The 21,808-nt window shown below is 33.4% G+C and overlaps 1 protein-coding gene across 9 annotated transcripts in view; it reads left to right on the top strand.

Moving 5' to 3' along the window:
* LRCH3 (leucine rich repeats and calponin homology domain containing 3) overlaps window positions 1-21,808 on the top strand; it is a 109,819-nt gene that overhangs the window by 64,820 nt on the left and 23,191 nt on the right. For 5 of the 9 annotated variants that reach the window (XM_032480962.1, XM_032480945.1, XM_032480967.1 and 2 more), the window contains exons 8-14: window positions 226-346; window positions 2,656-2,804; window positions 6,682-6,758; window positions 10,666-10,714; window positions 11,103-11,252; window positions 14,387-14,437; window positions 15,939-15,992. In XM_032480962.1, coding sequence (XP_032336853.1) covers window positions 226-346; window positions 2,656-2,804; window positions 6,682-6,758; window positions 10,666-10,714; window positions 11,103-11,252; window positions 14,387-14,437; window positions 15,939-15,992 — 651 coding nt within the window. The remainder of the gene's footprint in view (window positions 1-225; window positions 347-2,655; window positions 2,805-6,681; window positions 6,759-10,665; window positions 10,715-11,102; window positions 11,253-14,386; window positions 14,438-15,938; window positions 15,993-21,808) is intronic. The other 4 variants (XM_032480953.1, XM_032480979.1, XM_032480989.1 and 1 more) reach the window with 3 other exon arrangements.

Below are 21,808 nucleotides of genomic sequence, written 5' to 3'. Positions count from 1 at the left end.
TACATATAATATAAAAGATACCGTTTTAGCCATTTTTAAGTGTGCAGTTCAGTGGCATTAAGTACATTCAAATTGTGGAATAATATGTTCATCTCCAGATGCATCTCTAAAACTTTTTTGCTATTTCTTCTTAAATATAAATTCTCATGAGTTTATAGCTCTGTTTTTAAAACTATGTTGTCTAAAATTTGAAATAAAAATTTTAATGTTTCTGCTTTTTTTAAGCCTACAGATGAATTTTCGGATCTGCCTCTTCGAGTAGCAGAAATTACTAAAGAACAAAGACTGCGAAGAGAAAGCCAGTACCAGGAGAATCGCAGCAGTTTAGTAGTAACAAATGGTGGAGGTAAACATGATTCCTGATAACAAGCAGTCTTTATAATTACCCTGACTTTTTAAGTGGCTTTTTCACATCCATTCCTTTTATTTGTGTATTTGTAGCTTCTTCAACTCTTCTTTTAAAGACCTCTCTCCCCTTCTCATGTGACTGGAAAAAAATTATTTCTTTTGGGATTAAATTTCAGTTTCTCTCTGTTTTCAGGCTTGCAGTTAAAATATAGTGTTTTTCTCTTATGTTTATTTTGGGAGGAAACTTTACTGAAGACAGTTTACCTGGAATAGATCTTTGTTAATCTTCATTTAACCATGATCTTTTGAAGCACTATTCTCCTTCTTGAAGATTCTCTTTGTGGTCATTATTTGACCTCTTCAGGAATTCAGTGCATTTCTTGATGTCTTCCTTTCCTTTGATCTGAAATTGTGCTTTTCAAGGGCATATAAATCAAAGTTTTCCTTATTCTGGTATTTTAAATTTTGTGATTTAAATTTTTAAAAAGTTTAATTTATAATTGTTTTTATAGTTCATTAACAAATAGAGCTCTTTCTCCTTTCTTGTGCTTCTGAGGCAGATTCTTGATTTTAGCATTGCACTCAATATTGCTTTAGTGTGAATTACCAAATCCTAATGTTTAAATTTTAAGGGCCAGATATAAGGGAGTAATGACTTTGATTTTCTAGAAATCTATTATGTTATCTAAGAAGAGCTTTCATCTCTGAATGATGATATCAGTTAAGTGGTTTGCTGTCTTGTTTCTTACCATCTTATGTTCTTTTCTTTACTCCTGTCACTTACCATTTCAGTAGTTTTCTTTCTGATCTTGCTTTCATATGAGATATCTTTCCCATTGGTTCATTTCAGACTTAAAAGAACATGTAAATCTGTGCTATCTAGTATGGTAGCCACTTGCCACATGTAGCTGTTGAGCACTTGAAATGTGGCTTTTCTGAATTGAGATGTACTTTGAGTGTAAAATGCGTATCAGATTTTGAAGCCTTTCTGTAAGAAAAATAATATAAAATACCAGTAATACTTTATATTGATTATATGTTATAATGATAATATTTTAGATACATTGAACAAAATAAAATATATTATTAAAATTAATGTCACCTTTTCTTTTGACATTTTTATGTAGCAGCTAGATAATTTAAAATTACATACGTGGTTCACTTTTGTGGCTTGCATTCCATTTCTTTTGGACAGTGCTGGTCTAGATATTATGAAAAAGTAATGTAGCTTTCTTGGGTAATAGCTATAAATGAACCATTATTTAGTCACACAAGTTGTAGCACACTGGAAAAAATTCATTTATGTACCTATTTATATAACTCCAGTAGCTGAAAACTCATTTTTATATCAGCTGCAGTTATAGAATTATTTAGAAATAATTGAATTGGAAAACTAAATTGAGAAATAGACTTCTTCAAATGTATGCACTATTTCCAGCAGCAGCAACTTTTAGACAATCTGTAGTAATGGCTTGGGGTTAACAAATTTCTGTAGAAAACATCTTAGTAGCAAGTTTTTCTTCCTACTGTGCCATTTTAACTGGCTTTTTAAAATAGTTATTTTTTAAACTTAAAAAAAAAAAAGGAATATCCCCAAATGTATTTGAAGGAATAATGATGTGGCTATATCTTATTTATATGCCTCTCCTCAACCCTTGAGAAGCAAAAATTTCTCAAATGATTCCCTTCCATCCGCAAACTGTTACAAAATATCTGTAATACTGACCTCTAGAAGATAATTTTCTATATAGGAAAATTACAGTTATGGGGAAAAGTAGCCAATATCTATTTCTTTATCACCAAGTCCACTTTTCTCATATTCTTTCAATTTTATTTTGAGCTGATTGTGTTAGGTTTTCTGCCTCCCAACTCCTTAAAGAGATATTTGATTAAGCCCCAAACCTAAAAAATGCAAAAAAAAAAACCAAAAAACAAAAAACCCCAAAAGAAAATATACCCTCTGATGTTAAAATATTATTCTTCCTTTCTTTGTCTTACAAACTCAAACTATCTTGTTTAAAATAGTCAAGAGCTATCCAAAGAAAAAAGAAATATTAGAGGTCTATATCCCAATAATTACCTTCAATTATTATGTTCTTTAGTGAATTAGGACTAAAATTTTTTCTGTAGCCTATATTTGTGGGTGGCCATGGACTAAATAATAAAGACTTATATAATTTAAACTTCTCATTCCTCCCACTGTAAGAATAGAAAATCTTAGGGGAAAGGAAATACTGCAGTTTGATGTCTTTTGTTGGCTACCTAATTTGAATGTTTTTTCCTTGTGTGTGTGTGTCATATGGACAGTGGAACATGATCTGGATCAGATTGACTACATTGACAGCTGTACTGCAGAGGAAGAAGAGGATGAGGTGAGACCACCCAAGGGCCTGGACTCAGACAGCCTTAGTTCACAGTTTATGGCCTATATTGAACAACGGCGGATCTCTCATGAGGTAGTACACACATTTAAGCCTAAATTTGTTGCTGTCCCCTAGTAAAAGTAGTTTATAACAGTGTAAATTTCTGTCCTATCAATGATACGTTGGTTAGACCTAATTATTTGTTTTATTATATTTAGTTCCAGTTTTATTAGTGAGTTTTTCAGATTTGTTTTTAAAATCAGACAATAGTCTCAGGTAGAGTTTAGGTTTATTTTTCAAATAAACAGATTTCAGAATTTTGAAGAAGGAATGAAAGGAGTCCTAAGTAAAATGCAAAGGAATATGATGCTTTTCATTGTTGTTCTGTTTGCTTTTTTTTATTGTTATTAACTGGTAAATCATAGTTTGATCTGTAATTAAGAATTGAAGCAAACTGCTAACTTTTAAAGCACATACAAACTTAACCATAGAATTTTATGATGAGCTTAATTATATTGATCCTTTTATACTAAATCACACAGAATGTAAATTGTTTGCCATTAAAATTCTTTGGTGTCTCTTATAGTGGAGCATTGAGTTGCCTTAGAAAACAAATGAGCATTCAGCCCACTGCAGAGTATCTGCCAATTCTCCAAGGGTCTCAAGTAGAAATAGCATTCTTCAGTGTGTCTAGTCAGCATAATATAATGGCTCCACTTCAGTGTATGATGTTAATGTCTGGAGTCCGTCCCAGGCTCTGAGCAGGGGTTATTTGAGAAACACTTGGAGCCTTTTTGGAGAATGATGTATTTAGTCTTTTAGAAATAGCAAATAATCACTGAGAGTGGGATATGTTATGGAGTTATTATCATTCTTTTAAAAAAATCCCTTGGTTTTCTATCTGAACACAGTATTTTTTGTTGGGGGTTCAGAGACACTCTTGTATTTAAAGTTGGATAAAGTAGTCCCCGCCTTGTATGTGGGGGATATGATCCAAGACCTCCAGTGGATGCCTAAAACCAGGCATGATACGGAGCCCTATATGTACTGTGTTTTTTCCTGTACATACATACCTGTGGTAAAGTTTAATTTGTAAGTTAGGCACAGTTAAAGATTAAGAATAATAATAATAAAATGGAACAATTATAACAATATATGATAATAAAAGCTATGTGAATATGGTCTCTCTTAAAATACCTTATTGTAAAAATTTAATTTCTTTTCCATCTTAGCTAAGCATTTATCATACACTGTGCTGTAACTTTTGCAGTTTGAAATGCGACAGCAAAATTAGCATTTTTCCTTATTCACAATTTCATGAATAGAAGATTTGTTCTTATCATAGATCTTACCTCAGGATACATTTTTTTTTCTTTCCCTATTAAGTCAAGAACTTTCATCTTCTCACTTAAAGGAAGCACTTTACGGCTTCTCTTCAGCATATTCAAATTGCCAATGTCACTACTCTTGCACTTGGGGCCATTATTAGTAAAATAGCATCACTTGAACACAAGCACTACCGTACCATGACAGTTGATCAGATAACCGAGACTAATCCATCCAGTGACTAAGAGACTAAAAGGCGGGATACACTGGATAAAGGGATGATTCACATCCCAGGTGTGACGGAGCCGGCCAGCATGAGGTTTCATCACACTGCTCAGAATGATGTGCATAATAAACCTTTTGAATTGTTTATTTCTGACACTTTTCACTTAATATTTTCAGACCATGGTTGACTGTGGTTGACTGAAACCTCAAAAAATGAAACCAGCAGATAAAGTGGATTGTTGTAAATCAAAGTCCTGCAGCCTAGAGATAGCAGTGTGTACTAGTGATAAATGAAACCACTTGTGGTTCAGGCTGTAAGCATTTCTGCTGGAGCAAAGGGCAACTGCTTCTGCAATAAAATTTATATCAACAATGCACAGTATAATCTTAAAGGGAATCCTTTTTCTTTTCTTGTGGTCTTTCTCTTTGACCATTTTATGGTTAATTAGGCTGTGTAGATGAAGTATTTCTACTAGAAGTGAAAATACTACTGGTGAAGAATTTAAAATGTATGTTTATCCATTATATTGGGTATTTTGTAATATGTTTTTTTGATTCCATCTATGTGTTATGTATAGTAGTCTTTATGATTCTGTGTCTTAAGGCTCTTTATGACTTGTGTCAAGGCTGTCTGGGCATCTACAAAAATAAGATGAAGCAATATTTTATTTCTTTATTTGTTGTCAGGAACTTTGAGGCTCTGGATCTGTGTGTGTGTGTAGATACGTATACACACACACACATATAATACATGTTTTAATTGAAGCATAGTTGCTGTACAATATTATACAAGCTACAGGTTTACAACATAGTGATTCACAATTTCTAAAGGTTATACTCCATTTATAGCGATTATAGAATATTGGCCATATTCCCTGTGCTGTACAGTATATCCTTGTAGCTTATTTTTTACCTAATAGTTTGTACCTCTTACCCCTCTGCCCCTATATTGATCCTACCTGCTTCTTTCTCCCCACTGGTAACCACTAGTTGTTCTCTATATCTGTGGGTTGAAGCAATATTATTTTAAATGGTTTAATAACCAGTGAAAAAATGTTTTTTAATATTCTTGAATACTATCTAAACATAGTTGTTAAACTATTTGAGATTTTAAACACTCTGCTATTGTTTACTTTTATTATCATACCTCTTACATACATAGAAATATTGTGGTAAAATAGGGTATGGCATATTGATAGAATATGAAACATTTATTTTTAAAGTTAAACCAATGTTACATTCATTTTGTTATGAAAATTTCACATACCTCTTGCAGTAGTTTTAGGTAATTGCACTATTGTAAAACCAGGGTGATAGGTTACTGATGTGAACATACCAGGAGAGATTTTTGTTTATTTAAAAAGTCACATTCACTGAAATTAGAATAATTATTCTCTCATCAAGATCCCAGAATTGTATCTCATTTAATATGATCCTTGTGCCCAGACCTTATGGGAGTCAGTTTTAGCCCTTCGGAATAACTCACCAGATTTTCTAGTTATGTGTGATGTACCTATTTCTTGGAGATAAATTACAAATAGTTTGACATTTGTTTCTTAGATTTTTTTTTTTTTGGATAAGTTGTTTTCTTTGCCTTCAAGAATACCCATTTTGATGATTATTTTGGGTGTTGAAATACGATTGTATTGCTTCTCATTTGTATTCTTCTCATTGTACTGATTCTCATTTGACAAAATACATGCTGTGATAACCTATGAGCCTCTATCTTTGATTTATAATTTTATTTTTTCAGTATATAGTTCATATAGCTTAAACCAGTTTGATTTTCTTCAGTAATGTTTTTTGAAATGAACTTTTACTTTTCAGTTTATAAATAATTTGCCAATATTTCTCTTTTAATTAATACCATATTTTACTGTAAATAGAAGTTACTTTTTGCCTTATCTTGATATTTATTCCATCAACATCCTCAGGACTATTTATATGACTAATATAGGTAACAATTTATGGTAATGAAGAAGTAAAGAAATGTAATCAGCCCAATGAACTTTCCCTATTACTAGAAATATTCAAGAGAGACTGAGCAAAAGTCAGGGTAAGGTTGGTAGGAATTCCTGTTCTAGATGAAAGTTTGTACTAAATGACCTCTAAGATCCTTTCCAACTTTAACCTCTTACCATTCAGTAAATATTACTGTATGGTCATTATAATTTACATAATACAGTAAGAAGGAAATCTACTTTTTAAAAAATGTTTTCTATTGTGAATGGTTCTGTGTTTACCAAAGCAGTAATATGGCCTATAATGCTTTTAAACATAAAAATTCACATCTGAAGATTCTGTTAAAATATTTTTAGCATAATATACAGGTCCCTAAATGCCAAGGTGAATGTGAACTGTAATTACAGTTTTCTGAATATTTATGTTAAATTGATTCATTTTTCTTTTTTTGGCCTAGACATCACCAATCAAGCCAGTACCCATGAGGGAGTTTCAAAAAACAGAAGACATGAGAAGATACTTACATCAAAACAGGTTTGAAAACTGATTCTACTCATTTGTTTCTGTCTTAAAACTCAGTAATAAGAGCGTGAAATGATGTTGCTTTGTGTAGATCTATATATAATAAAGATGTTTAGATACTGTGCGTTTTAAGTACAATGTAAAAGAGCTAAGTGAGAAGTGCCTTTGTACTCATGTAATAGAAAAAGAAGTAAAATTGATTTATTAGATTCTAAATTCAGATCACCTAAATTACCTGTATAATTATCTGATTTGAAGGTACTTCATAGCAATGAGATTTTATGGTGATATGTCTGGATTTATGCATAAAGAGAGCTAAATGAATTTCAGGAGTCCTGAAATTTTTTTTCCCTTAAACTTTCGATTAGATAACAGAGTGGTAGACAGAGACAGCAATCTATTTCTGATTCCTATCTCAAGTAAAGTGATCTTTTATCTACAATTAGTGCCTTACAGAATATTTCTAAAATTAGCTTGACCATTTAGAGCACTGCTTCTTATTCTTGAATTCCAAAACATTTCTTGCCATACACTGTGTCACAATAGTTCAGAAATTCCCAGCCTTTGATTTTTTTTTTTTGCTTCCTCTCTGTTTTTATGAAGTCTTAAAACTTGATATGCCTATTCTGAGATAACAGTAAATTTACTGTGTAGAAAATGTCATACATAATTCTTATACTTGACAGGATATTAAAGTTGTTGAGGAGACTAAGTTATAGGTGGATAAAGAAAATGTGGGGAGAATAATGAAAGAAAGAAATCTCATAACTTGGCCTTCTTATAGTCTTACCAGTTAGTTCATGGTGATTCAGTTACATTTCATGTCTTTGAAATATATCTCAACATGGCTTTTTAGTTGCCATGTCTCCTTATACTGAAGTTGTGGTCATTTGAGATTCCAATTTCATATAGGGATTTCTTGTTACGTTTCCCCATATTCAGTGGACCTAGGCTTTATCTTTTGTTCCTCTTACCTCCTCCATCCATCATAAGTGAAGCTCAAGATCTCCAGGATATAGTACACACCCTCAAGGTGAAAGCCAGCTTTCCTCATTAATTCCCTTATGTACTAATTTTCTAATGCTTGTGTAACAAATTACCACAAATTTAGCAGCTTAAAGTACCCCTGTTTATTGTAATACAGTTCTGTAGAATAGAAGTTTGGGTAGGCTTGCCTTAATCCTCTGCTTAGGGCCTTGCAGAGCTCACTCTCTGCTACCATATGGAACCATACTTCTGGTACTCAGCAAGCCCCATCACCCAGATGTAATATCCAGGCTCCAAGCCTTGAAATTCTTGCTCTGCCAGCACTGGGGGAGTCTTCTCTTTTCTGAAATTGTGCCTTTCAGACCTAGGAATTTTCCATTTGTATTTACAGTCACCTCCTATTAAGTGAAAGGCCTTGGATTCAAAATCAGTCGTGACTAATTCTAAAATCCATGTTTTTAACCACTGTACTGTTCTTCTTCTCCAAGACTAGTACATGGTACTGAAATAACTTATCTCTCCTTTATTGGTTATATCCCAGTTAAAAATCTTACCCTACCAACCCACTCTCCTCCTCTTATCTTAAAAGCTTTTGACTGAGGATGTACTGATTAGGAGTGCTAGGGTAAAGGTTAGTTAGCAAGAGTTAGTAGAAAGTTAAGGAAATTTTTTCCCAGCTTTAATGTTGTTTTAAACCTCATATAGGAAGTTATTAAGTAATTTATTCTGTTCCTTTTAAAAATTATAAACCTAATTTATCCTGTCAAAAGTTTTTTTTTTTATAATGTCTAGAAATTTTTTTTAAAAAGAATTTTGTAAATACTTCAAAGATTTGGAACCAATATAAGAAAAAAAAAAGTGGAGCAAAAGAGAACAATAGAATAGCTTAAGTTTTTATTTTCTTACATTTTTAAAATTCAGGAAAGTATAAGGTAGACCTTATTCAACCGTATACAATAGGAAATAGTACTACTTCTCAGGGGATATTTGAAAAATGTGTGTTGTGGGACTTGGTTGCCAAAATGACTACAGATGTTACTGGCAGGCATTAAGGTTAAACTACATATAATGTTCAAGTACCACAAAAGAATTATCTGAAGTGTCAGTGATTCTTCCATTGAGAAACATATTCATAGATGAAAAGGTCATGCAACATGAAGTAACATGGCGACACAAGGAGTAACAAAGCTGTAATGGGCCAACATTACTGCTTGTTGATTGGCCGGGGGGGAACTGTCAGTTCTCAAATTTCTCCTTGACTGCCACTTTTATTTTCTCATATGCCATGCGTCCCTCTTTGCTTCCATCTTTAACTTTTCACAGTTTATAGTTTTTGCCATCTCTTTTTGCATGTATACCCATATGCTTTTAAATCTCTGTGCTCTCCCTTTCTCCTTCCTAGATTCTGTGGCTGTAGAGTGGGGAGATATAAAGCACTAAACTACAAGTAAAGTAGCTTGAATTCTAATCCAGGCTCTGCTAGTAAATATCAACTATCAGTTAACCTCTGAGGGCCTCAGTTTTCTCATTTGTAGAATTAGTGGCTTGGACTCCATGATTTCTGAGGTCTCTTCCAGTTCCCAGTTGCATACCAAGTAGTTACAGAGTACAAATCAAATAGTTAAGAATTCAGATCCAGCTCCAAAAGTTACTGGCTACATCAACTTGAGAAAGTTACTTAATGTCCATGCCTCAGCTTCTCAACTGCAGAAAAAGGATTATAATTGTTCTTACTCCATAAGACTGTTGTGAGGGGTAATTGAGAAATACTGTTAATATAAAGTACTTCACAGGGCATATGTATGTAGTATATGGTAATAGCTCAAGGAATATTAGTTTCTATATGCCTCTGAAAAATATTGTCCAAAAAAAGACACAAATCATAGTTGATAAATGCAAAACAAATATTGATTATACATGTACATCAAAGAAAAATAAGATTCTAAAAAAGACCCTTTCTAACAGGATCTCCATCGATTGGGTCTTTGGAAAAGGCTTGAACTCAGGAATTAATATTTGATAACTGAAGAGATCTTGCTAGAGAAAAGATTCCATACAGGGTGTGTTTATTAAATAGAGTCAGAGTTGTAAATGCCAGGTTAAAGAATTTGTATTATTATTATGTTAGATAATAAGAAACCACTGTAGCTTTGGGGGATGTGTTTTTATTTCCCTGATAACAGACTAAGTTAATGCATTTACATCAACCTGACAGGCTAATAATCATAGTTTAAACTTTCAGGTCCTAAATGTCAAAAAGTCATTGCTCCAACATTGTTAGTTTATGAGACACTAAATGAAGTTCAGGAAAAGGATAAGTACCAGAGTATAAGAATTAACACTGATAAAACTGAGAAGCAAGTTTTTTATTGTTAATTTTTTTTAAGCATCAAGTCAGATTTCATTGTTTTTAATCAAAAAAAAAAAAACCTTTACTTTTGTTACTAAAATTGCTTCTTCAATTAAAAATGGGAATAAGGTTGCTTTACAAGTACAGTTACCAGGTTCTGTAGTTTTCCAGATTTTTGTTGGTAAAATGGCTTTGTATATAAAATGACCTCCATTTACATGTATCTTGTTTCAGTCATAGTAGTAAAGAAGATTATAGTTCCATGTGCTATAAAGAAATGATACTGTTTGAAAAGTGATCTCAAATAACTGTATTGTCAGCACTGGCTGACATAGACAGTGTTTAGCTGTCAGTAGCTTGATCAGTGATACCATCACATGAAATGTGAGTGGGAGACATCAGGTGTTCCTGTGCTTAATTTAATGACTTGGGCTCAAGTTTACAAATGCAGTTGGTCTTTCAGTGCTGACCAGACAATTTGCCTACTGATTAATAGAAAACCATATTAACAATAAAATTTTACTTGTCTTTTATCTTCCTGTCTGCCTTATCAAAGAGTTCTTTCTTTCTTTTTTGGGTCAGGGTTCCAGTTGAGCCATCTCTCTTGTCACTATCACCAAGTCACAATCAGGTAAAAAAAAATTTTTTTTTCAGTTTTAGTTTTTTTTCTAAGATGGTTTTCTTCTTTTATAATACTTAAATTATGGTTAATTGCCAAATATCTATAAATTTCACTACCTGTCTCTGATTGTACAGTTAATATAATATGTGCACCTGGTACTTGCTAATAGTGTTTTTAGACACCAGACAGAAAATACTCACCCACATGATGGCTTTATGATACCTATAAGAAAATAGTGCAAAGATGGGAAAAGATTAGCGATCACATCTGAAATAGTGCTAGGTGACTGCAAAGTAAATGTTGCTTGGGTTTGCAATAGTTCTCCAAATTGATAAAGAATATTAATAAGTTGATCTTTATCCCTACTTGCGTGTACAAAATGATACTTTTGTTCCAGTTATCACATACAGACTTGGAACTTCATCGGAGAAGAGAACAGTTAGTAGAACGAACTCGGAGAGAGGCACAGCTTGCTGCCCTACAGTATGAGGAGGAGAAAATAAGGACCAAGCAGATTCAGAGAGATGCTGTCATGGACTTTGTCAAGGTGAGTCCTTTGGATTCATTGAATGATATTCCTAAAGTTTCTCAGAAGTAGTGCTTTTGTTTTCTTAGGCTATCAGTTTTTATTGTCGTAATGGAAAAAAAAAAGAGTTGACATTTTAATTATAAGAAATCTTGAGCAGCGGGTATAACTGTTTCCTACTTGTGACTAGATTAATTGTCCTCATGCAGATAGGCTTGAGGACAATCAGAAGTGACTGATCTTGCTTTTAGGACAGTGATACTCTCTTACCCTTAATTAGCTGTGTGTCATTAGACATTATCACCTTACTGTCCATCTGCGTTTCCTCAATCTTGAGTGCATCATGTAGGTGAAAGAGCTATGTAAACCGCAAAGTGCCCACGCAAATGTAAACTGTTGTTATCAGAACCTGTCTCTGACTTCCTTACTCTAGTGAATACCAAAAATTTGCAGGGCTCACAGGCTTAATACTTTACAGCAATCTCTGAATCTTTGACTTTTCCTTTCTGTTCTCTCCACACCTACTCAGTTAACAACCCTCGTTAATACTTTTTTTTTTTTTTAACATTTTGCAGCCTCTGTAGTTGCCCTAAACCTGATTTTCTTTTTTACCTGTATTATTTAAGTCTTTTGTTCTGAAGTTACCTTGGATTATTTCTTTATAGTTAAATAATTATTTGTATTTTTGTTTGTTTAATATCTGTCTCTCTCATTTATCTGTAAACTCCATAAAGACGGGGACCGTATCTGTCTTGTTTATTCACTGCTGTATCCCTAGATCTCAAGATCATTGGTCTTAGCTAGTAGTAAAGCCCAATAAATACTTTTTAAATAAATGATTAAACAAATAAATACTTTTTAAATAAATGATTAAACAATTAAATCATTCAGCCTCTAAATACTTTCTCTCTGTGTTTCATAACTCTAGCCAAAGTATATCTTCTTTAAGTACCATACACATGATAAATTCTCTTATTTTTTTCAAATATATCAAGCCCATGATGATGATCTCTGATGCTCAGAGAGGGTAACAGTTTGCCTCAGTTTAAATACTCAGCTAGTAAGTGGCAGAGCAAAGATTCTAATCAAGACAGGCTTGACAGAAAATGGAAAAGAACTGATGGAAAATAAACAGTTTCTTTTTTTTAAAGTCTAGGTGGTAACTAGACTTATCAGGGTAATCATTTGTATTGTATAGAAATATCAAGTCACTGTATTGTGCACCAGGGACTAACATAGTGTTTTAGGTCAATTATTTGTCATAAACAAACAGACAAACTAATAGGAAAAAAGAAGTCAGATTTGTGGTTACAAGAGGCAGGGCGTAGGGAAGGGGAATTGGATGAAGGTGGTCAAAAGGTACACATTTCCAGTTACAAGACAAATAAGAACCAGGGATGTAATATACAACATGTATGTTAGATATAAAAGTTGTTAAGAGAGTAAATCCTGAGTTCTCATCATCTCATCATTTTTTTCTTTTTCTTTTATTTTGTATCTATATGAGATAGTGGATATTTACTAAACTTATTACAGTAATCATTTCATGATTTACATAAGTCAAATCATTATTCTGTATACCTGAAATTTATGCCATGCTGTATGTCAATTATATCTCAATAAAACTGGAAAGGGGAGGGAGGAAAAAAAAAAAGGACAGGCTGGCTCCAAACCCTGGTCTATGACCACAATGCTAAACTAACTCTCAGTAAACAATAGTGGCTAACACATACTGTCCTAAGTGATGTTCTACACATTTTACATAAATTAACTCATTTAGCTTGCCTTCTGTAGAAGTCAGATAACTAATAAGAGATAATTACATTGTAGATAGCATTGATTAAATGTCAAATTAGGGTTTGATCTTGATCAGTTAGGCAGAAGGGAATAGTTTTAAATTCTTAAGCAGGAGAAAAACATGAGAGGACAGATACTTCAGAAAAACTAATCTACTCATGTTAGAGTATATTAGAAAGGAAGAGATAAGGAAAGAAGGAAAATGAAAAAGAGTAATTGCAGTAGTTAGACTAGGGTGCAAAATGAAGGCACATTAGATAATTTCTAAGGATTCTAAAGAAAGACAGTGTTTCCCAGTGGTAAGAGCTTAGAATCAGAAATACTTAAATTTGATTCCAGCTTTTCCACTGAGTATGTGCTTGACTTTTGTAAAGTTGGCGAACCATTCTGTACTTTTATTTTCCTCGTAATATTTAACTATCAAATACTGACTATTTCGAAACTATTATGGATGCACCTAGTACTTTTACTAGTATGGTGTGTCCTGCACCCCCTACTACCACTGAGTAGAAAAAAAAAAGAAGATTCCAAAGCAGAATTTTGAAGCTAAAAGAGTCATTTTAACGGGAGTTAGCTTTGTGGAAAGAATGTCCAATTTGGAGTTAGAAGACATAAATGCAAATTTCATTTATGCTACTTAACTAATTTTGTGATCTTGCCCATATCTACAACCTCTCTATCCTTGGTTCTCTCATCTTTAAAAGAATATGATTGTGATGTTTGTTTATCTCACAGTGAGAAGAATCACTTGAGATACTCTTGCCTAAGAACACATTGTAAAACATTGACTGTACAGGTGTTATAATACTATTATTTGACATAATAACAGAAACTAGCAAATTGGGGGAAAGTGCCAGTTGTTATGGGAAATTGAGTTTGTTTTTGGTTATGCTGAACATGAGATTACAGTGGGATTTCCAAATAGAGTATTTCCACAGTAGTTTAAAATGCAAATCTGAAATTTGGCTGATAGAAGAGGACTAAGTTTTTAGCATTAGAGTGATATTTAAAGCCATCAGTGAAAGAGAGAATAATTTCACTGAGAGAATTTAGTGAGAGATCACTACTCCTTGAATTTGTTTGTATCCATGTACATATAAAAAATATGTTTTAAAGTTTTCTATTTATAGATGCTTATAGACATAGGAAAATACTCTTTGTCAGCTTATTGCTTTCCCTCATTTAAATTATAAGCTATTTAAGGGAAAGGGCAACATCTTCTAACTAGTAAATCTAGAGAAGTGCTATACACAAGAGATACAGAAATTAATATGATTATTTTAATAAATAGAATTTTTCATTTCTAGTGTTCCAGACTCTAACCAACTTCCCTTTTTTGGGGGGTGGGGATTATATAGCAAAAAGCATCACAAAGTCCACAAAAACAACACTCCCCCTTAGATGGTGAGGTAAGTCTATATAATCAATCACCTTTTCTTTGAAATTTTTTATTACTGCAATGAAAATGAAATCTTTTGCATGTGATTATCATATGTTGTCAGTGATAAAAATACTGCCATTTTCTTTTTTCCCTTCACAAAATTCTACTTAAAGACACAGACCAGGGAGTTTATCAGGATCTATAGATTGGGTGTTTTTTAATCTATACACATCCATTAGGAGATTATTTATTTTCCTCTTGCCATCCTCTGCAGAGGTGTCATCTCCCTCATCCATTTCAAACCTACCATGTAATGAGAGATGGTCCTGAGAGCTGTATCTGGTACAGGTGAATGGTGTCAGTATTAAATAAAAAACTCTGCATAGTATTTGACCTTCAGTGCTCAGTTCCTAAATGTGTATATTATTGATTATACTTTATACACATTAGTTTTATAATATTAAGTAGTTCATTTTTATTACAAGTTAACATGTAAGATTAATTGCTTATTAACCTTTTAAGAATATGTTCACCTATTTTGAATCTGTTAAAATGAAGCTTACTGAGTATTTTTATTGTAGTTGGCTTTTTCATTAGCTATTTTCCTTTATCTTTGCCTTCTCATTTTTTCAATTCATGATCATTACTTCCTTAAGAAGTGGATAAAGGCAGTATTTCATGTGAGCATTGACTTTGCTTTTTGTAAAGTAAGTTACTTGAAAACCTAACATGTTGGGCTTTTATAAAGCATCAGTCTTCAGCGCAGTGTTTTTAAAGCACAAGTGTTTCTGGAATGATAAAGTATATTGTTTGAAATGTTTTAAATTAACCATTATAAAGCTTTTTAAAAACTCATTGGACATTTTATTTCTTTGAGAACTTATGTGTTGGTGTAATACCTGAAGAGTCACTAAAGCATTTTCAGTTGTCTTTTCTTCACATGGTAATAATTCTGTAAAAACTTTTGATGACCAAAGTTTGATTAGTTAATACATTCTTCCTTTTTCACTCCAACATTTCCTTCTTAATGGTTATTACGGAGTAATTCATTATCTAAAAACTAAAGCCCCTAGGAAAATAGCATGTGCAGTTTTAAAATTTCCAGTTGTATCCTTGTTTTATCTGAGAAAGGTAACAAAGAGATGCCTAGAAATCAATATTCCTGTATTTGTTTTAAATTTGTCCCTCGCTCACTCCATGACCACAAATTCTTTGTTATTGCTGCATCTATACTTCAGGTTTTTCTTCTCTGAGCAGAGGATAATCCCTGAGCCCTCCTCACTTTAGAAAGATTTTAGGCAATAAGATTGTATTTGAAGTTGTTTAAGCTCTTTGGAAGAAAATTGTTACTCAGAAACAACTTATTAGCAATTGTGATGCATGAATTCCAGACGAATGTGAATGCGGTCCTGTATGTCAGCATCTTCACAAGTATGTCTTAATATGTCTCTTTTCTTGTGTATTTGTGAAATACGCCCTGTGTGTGCAATTTGTTTTTGACATTGCTTCATTTTTCTCCACCTCTCCAGTGTCCCTTCCCATCCAGAAGGTCTCAGCACACTGATGATAGTGCCTTGTTAGTGGTAAGAGCTTTGCACAAAATGAAGTTTTACATTGCTGTGTCTAGAGATTGGAGAGTAGCTATTGTACTTTACATTCAGAAATGATCTAAATACCATAAAACATGATGAGCATCATTACTAAATGCTTTACAAATACCTAGAACTGCCTCTGCCTTACTCTTCGTGATTTACCTAGTGTTCTAGTGTTCTTTAGCTATGATTCAAATTATCTTTGTTAGTGTTTCCAAAAGTAAAATATTTGCATTGAGAATCACGTTGGTTTTGTATGTGCGTTGGGGCGAGCAGGCATAGTATATTAGTTTTTATGATGTTGTTTCTAATTACATGTGTACTTTATTAATCATTAATTAGTCTCATAAGTCACCTGTATGATAAATGGATTCCCTTACTCCTTGATGCTAATTATACAACTGTCTATTTGGCATCCTATTTTATTACCTATTTTAAGATACTGCAAATCCTAAACTTTTAAAAAATAACTTACATCTAAAATTATCCCTCCATACTCATTTTTTGTTTTAAACTCAGGGAAACATTAATTTGGAATGCTATCTAGTGATCATTTTTAACATTGGTTTACTTTTATTGCCTGTTTCGCCAGCTGAAAATGAGTATGAGAGCTTTATTAAAAGTCTTACTTTTATCAGCCTTGCCAGAGAATTCTAACCATTTATGTAATTGCTTTTCCCATCATGTTTTATGTTATTTTTTTCACCATAGTGTTGAAAACTAGCAGTTCAAAAGTCTATTGTTTGTAGCAATTCCTGTCTTTTGAGCTAGTAGCTGCCACCATTGTGCATACTACTGCATGAACTACGTATTTCAGCATGAGGTTCCTATTATGTAAACTTTCTTGGTCAAAGTCTCTGTGTATTCTGCAGTGATCATTGCCTTTGAGACAGATAAAGCACATTTTAACTGGGCAGTCTTATAAAGAAATACAACCACCAGGCTCTGGAGTTTTAGTTGAAGTTAATTGGCATGAATAGCAAATAATAAATTAATGTAGAAAAATATTGAGAGCCTATGATAATCCAGATGCTTTGCCAGAATTATCTCATTCACTCCTCACAGCAACCTTAAGAATGTTAAATTTATCACCATTTTACAAATGAGTACTGAGGCACAGAATGTCCAGAATGTGACTTGTCCGAAGTTGCATAGCCAGTAAGTACAAAGCTGGGTTCAAATCTATATCTGGCTGACCTGAGAACCTGCATTAAACACCTTGCCATATTGCCTTCTGTACTATATAATTGAAAACACTTTAGGGTACTGAAGATGAGATTTAATAACACATATAGTAAGTGATATGTCTAAATGCTCACTTTTTTGTCAAGGAAAAAATAGAGTTTGGAAAAACAACACCCCCTTAGTTTGAAATTTGAAATAGCCTTCAGGCATTTTTAAAACACATACATTTGTATTTTATTTATTAGTATTCATATCTGACCTAAATTTAATGGCCTTTGAAAGCAAGCATTATTTCTCATATATATTTGCAGGCCAAATAGTATCCAGCACTGTAAAAAGAGTCATATTTTAAATCATACTTCTGGTCTTCTCAGAACTACTCTTCAGTGCCTTTATATAGTAGAATAAAGTCCATATACTTCTTGACACAGCCCACAGCCCCTTAGATTACAGGCCTTAATGTGGCCTGTAAGCTCCTGTGTACTCTGGTTACTGTGTATCTCTCATCTCTGGGCTCATGCTATATCGGCATTTTTTCCAGCTTTTCAAATATGGTAAGCCTTTACACAGGGATGCTCACACATGAAAACAGCCCTTCAAGACCACAATAGATAATTGTTACTCCTAAATTCATAGAGTCAGAGAAATATGAGTAAAAGAAGCAGAGGAACCACTCCCAATTAAAAGAACAAGAGAAATCCTCTGAAAGAGCACACAGTGAAGTAGACCTCTCCAGTCTACCAGATCTTGAGTTCAAAAAGGAGATAATAAAAATGCTGAAGGAATTAAGAAAGGCTATTGATAGAAATGCAGGGTACTGTAAAAGGGAACTGGAAACTATAAAGAGGAGCCCGTTAAAATCAGAAAATTTATTTGCTGAAATGAAAGCTGAGCTAAAGGGTCCCAGAGGGGTAAGAAAGAGATAGGGGGATTGAAAACATATTTGAAGAAATTATGGCTGAAAACTTCCCAAGCCTAAAGAAGGAAACATACGCAGGTACAGGAAGCACAGAGGGTCCCAAACAGACCTACCCCAAGACATACTATAATTAAAATAGCCGAAGTTATAGATAAAGAGAAGATTCTAAAGGCAGTAAGAGAAAAACAAAGAGTTACAAGGGAACCCCCATAAGGCTTATCAGCTGATTTCTCTACAGAAATGTTGCAAGCCAGAAGGGAGTGGCAAGATATATTCAAAGTCCTGAAAGAGAAAATTCTGCAGTCTTGGGTACGGTACCCTGCAAGGTTATCATTTAGAATAGAAAGAGAGATAAAGAAATTCTCAGACAAGCAAAAACTAAAAGAGTACAGAAATACTAAACCTATCCTAAAAGAAACACAGAAAGTTCTTCTCTAAATAGAAAAGAAGCAAGAATCTATTGAAAAGAGAAAATCACAATTGGAAATGTGATAAATACAATGAACAGCAAAAGAATAAACATGAAGATGTAAAAGAGGACATGTTTTCAGCATGGAAATTTTACATGTAAATTATGTATAAATGTATACTTGAAATGTAGCAACTTGCGACTAGCGACTTGATATTCTTTTTTACAGTAATTATAGAGGCTAATAGAATACATGAAAATTGCATCCAAAAAAATAAAATACTTAGGAATAAATCTGACCAAGAAAGTAAAAGACTTATACGTGGAGAACTACAAAACATTGACTAAGGAAATTGAAGATGACTTAAAAGAAATGGAAAGATACCCCATGCTCTTGGATTGGAAGAATCAATATTGGTAAAATTCCCATACTACCCAAACCACTCTACAGGTTTAATGCAGTCCCTATCAAATTACCCAGAACATTTTTCACAGAACTAGAAAAAAATAATCCTAAAATGTATATGGAATAATAAAAGACTTAGAATTGCTAAAGCAATACTGAAGAAAAAGAATGAAGCTGGAGGTACAACCTTCCCAGACTTCAGATAATACTATGAAGCTACAGCAATCAAAACAGTGTGGTAGTGGCACAAAAACAAACATATGGATCAATGGAACAGAATAGAGAGCCCAAGAATAAACTCACACACCTACAGTCAATTAATCTTTGACAAAGAAGGCAAGAATATAAAATGAAGAAAAGACAGTCTCTTCAGCTGTGGTGTTGGGAAAGCTGAACAGCCACATTTAAATCAGTGAAGTTAGAACACACTCTCCCACCATACACATAAATAAATTCAAAATGGCTTAAATTCTTAAACGTAAGACAGGACACCATGAATCTCCTAGAAGAAAACAGAAGCAAAACATTCTCTGACATAAATCATAGCAATGTTTTCCTAGATCAGTCTACCAAGGCAATAGAAATAAAAGCAAAAATAAACAAATGGGACCTAATCAAACTTACAAGCTTTTGCACAGCAAAGGAAACTATAAACAAAATGAAAAGATAACCTATGGGCTGGGAGAAAGTATTTGCTAATGATAAGACTGACAAGGGTTTAATTTCCAAAATATACAAACAGCTCATACAACTCAATAACAAAACAAACAAACAACCGAATCAAAAAACAGGCAGAAGTTCTAAACAAACATTTCTCAATGAAGACATACAAATGGCCAATCGGCATATGAAAAAATGCTCAGTATTGCTAATTATCAGAGAAATGTAAATTAAAACTACAATAAGATGTCATCTCACACCAGTCAGAATGGCCATCATTAAAAAGTCCACAAATGCTGGAGAGGGTGTGGAGAAAAGGGAACCCTCCTACACTGTTGATGGGAATGTAATTTGGTGCAGCCGTTAGGGATAACAGTATGGAGATCCCTTAAAAAACTAAAAATGGAGTTATCATATGATCCAGCAATCCCATTCCTGGGCATATATCCGGAGAAAACTCTTAATTCAAAAAGATACATGCATCCTGATGTTCATAGCAGCACTATTTACAGTAGCCAAGACATGGAAGCAACCTAAATGTCCATCCGCAAATGATTGGCTTAAGAAGGTGCAGAGAGTGTGTGTGTGTGTGTGTGTGTGTGTGTGTGTGTGTGTACATATACATATACATATACACATACATATACACACACATACATAGTGGAATACTACTCAGCCATAAGGAAGAATGAAATAATGCCACTTGCAACAACATGGTTGGACCTAGAGATTGTCATAGTAAGTGAAGTAAGTCAGAGTACGACAAATATCATATGATATCACTTATATGTGGCACCAAAAAAATGACAAAAATGAACTTACTTATAAAACTGAAACAGACTCACAGACATAGGAAGGAAACTTATGGTTACCAAAGGGGAAAGGTGAGTGAGGGATAAATTAGGAATTTGGAATTTGCAGATACTAACTACTATATATAAAATAAACAGTGGGGAGGGTATAGCTCAGTGGTAGAGCACATGCTTAGCATGTACAAAGTCCTGGGTTCAATCCCTAGTACCTCCATTAAAAAAAAATGCGTGAACAAGGTCCTACTATATAGCACAGGGAACTATATTCAGTAGCTTGTAATAACCTATAATGGAAAATAATGTATATAGATAGATATTCAGGTATGTATCTATATATATATCTGAATCACTATGCTCTACACCAGAAACTAACACAACATTGTAAATCAACTATACTTCAATTTAAAAAAAAACAAACAGAAAAATAAAGCAAGCCCTTTCCCACAGAACCTTGCAGATATTGCTTCCTCTGCATTGAATGCCTCTGCCTCCCTGCATATACCCCTTGGTTAATTCCTACTGATCAATCTGGTATTCACTAAATAGCACACCCTTAAGATAGCTTTTCTGTAATACTCCCACCCCCAAATCAAATTTATGTCTTTACTGGTTTTTTTTCTTCCAGTGTTTTATATGGGTGTTTATTGTTTTGTATCTCCCTTCTGATAGACTACCAGAGTATAAGCTTCATGGGCACAGGGATATTCTCTGTTGCATTTACCTATGTATACTCAGTCCCTGTCATAGTTCCTGGGATATATTAGGTGCTCAATAAATATTTCCTGACTGAACATGTAAATGCTACACATCTAATAATTACTCATTAAATTGTTTCATGATGAAAAGGTCTGATAATATAGCAAGTAAATGTTGAATTTAATGTAAAGACCTTCAAATATAGGATTTCAAGTACATGTTAATAATGTTTGATATCAGTTACACTAACATTCTCTTAGGGCTGCTCTTCAGGCTTCTGTTGCTTTCATGTATGTCCCATCTGCGTCTGTATCCCATCTGTAGATAATGGAAAGGATCTAGTCTCATTTTACTTCCTCTTCCCTCCATTCCTTTTTTCCTTCTTTGCTGAGAAAGTGGCTTTTAGCCTTTCTATATTTGAGACTGACAGTAATTCAAGTCCATTTGGTTGTAAGGAGGCCCAGGATATCTAAACATGCGAAGCATATATACTATATGACTGTTGTCACAGTCTTGTTTTTTGGTGTATTTCTTTCTTCATTTTTTTCTGCCTCAATATAGATTTTACAGTGTGTGTTACATGCTTTTTTTTTCTTTTTTTGCACACACAAAAAAGACATTGCTGTCACATCATTAAAAATGCAGTTGTATTTATTTTATTGACCATCTTATCCCCCTTTTTCTAATCACCCACGTGTGTTCTTATTTATTTATCTCATT

The sequence above is a fragment of the Camelus ferus genome, chromosome 1 (assembly GCF_009834535.1).
Source record: "Camelus ferus isolate YT-003-E chromosome 1, BCGSAC_Cfer_1.0, whole genome shotgun sequence".
Classification (NCBI taxonomy): Eukaryota; Metazoa; Chordata; class Mammalia; order Artiodactyla; family Camelidae; genus Camelus; species Camelus ferus.
Note: the sequence above shows the minus strand (reverse complement) of the source record. Positions and strands in the feature narration are given on the sequence as shown.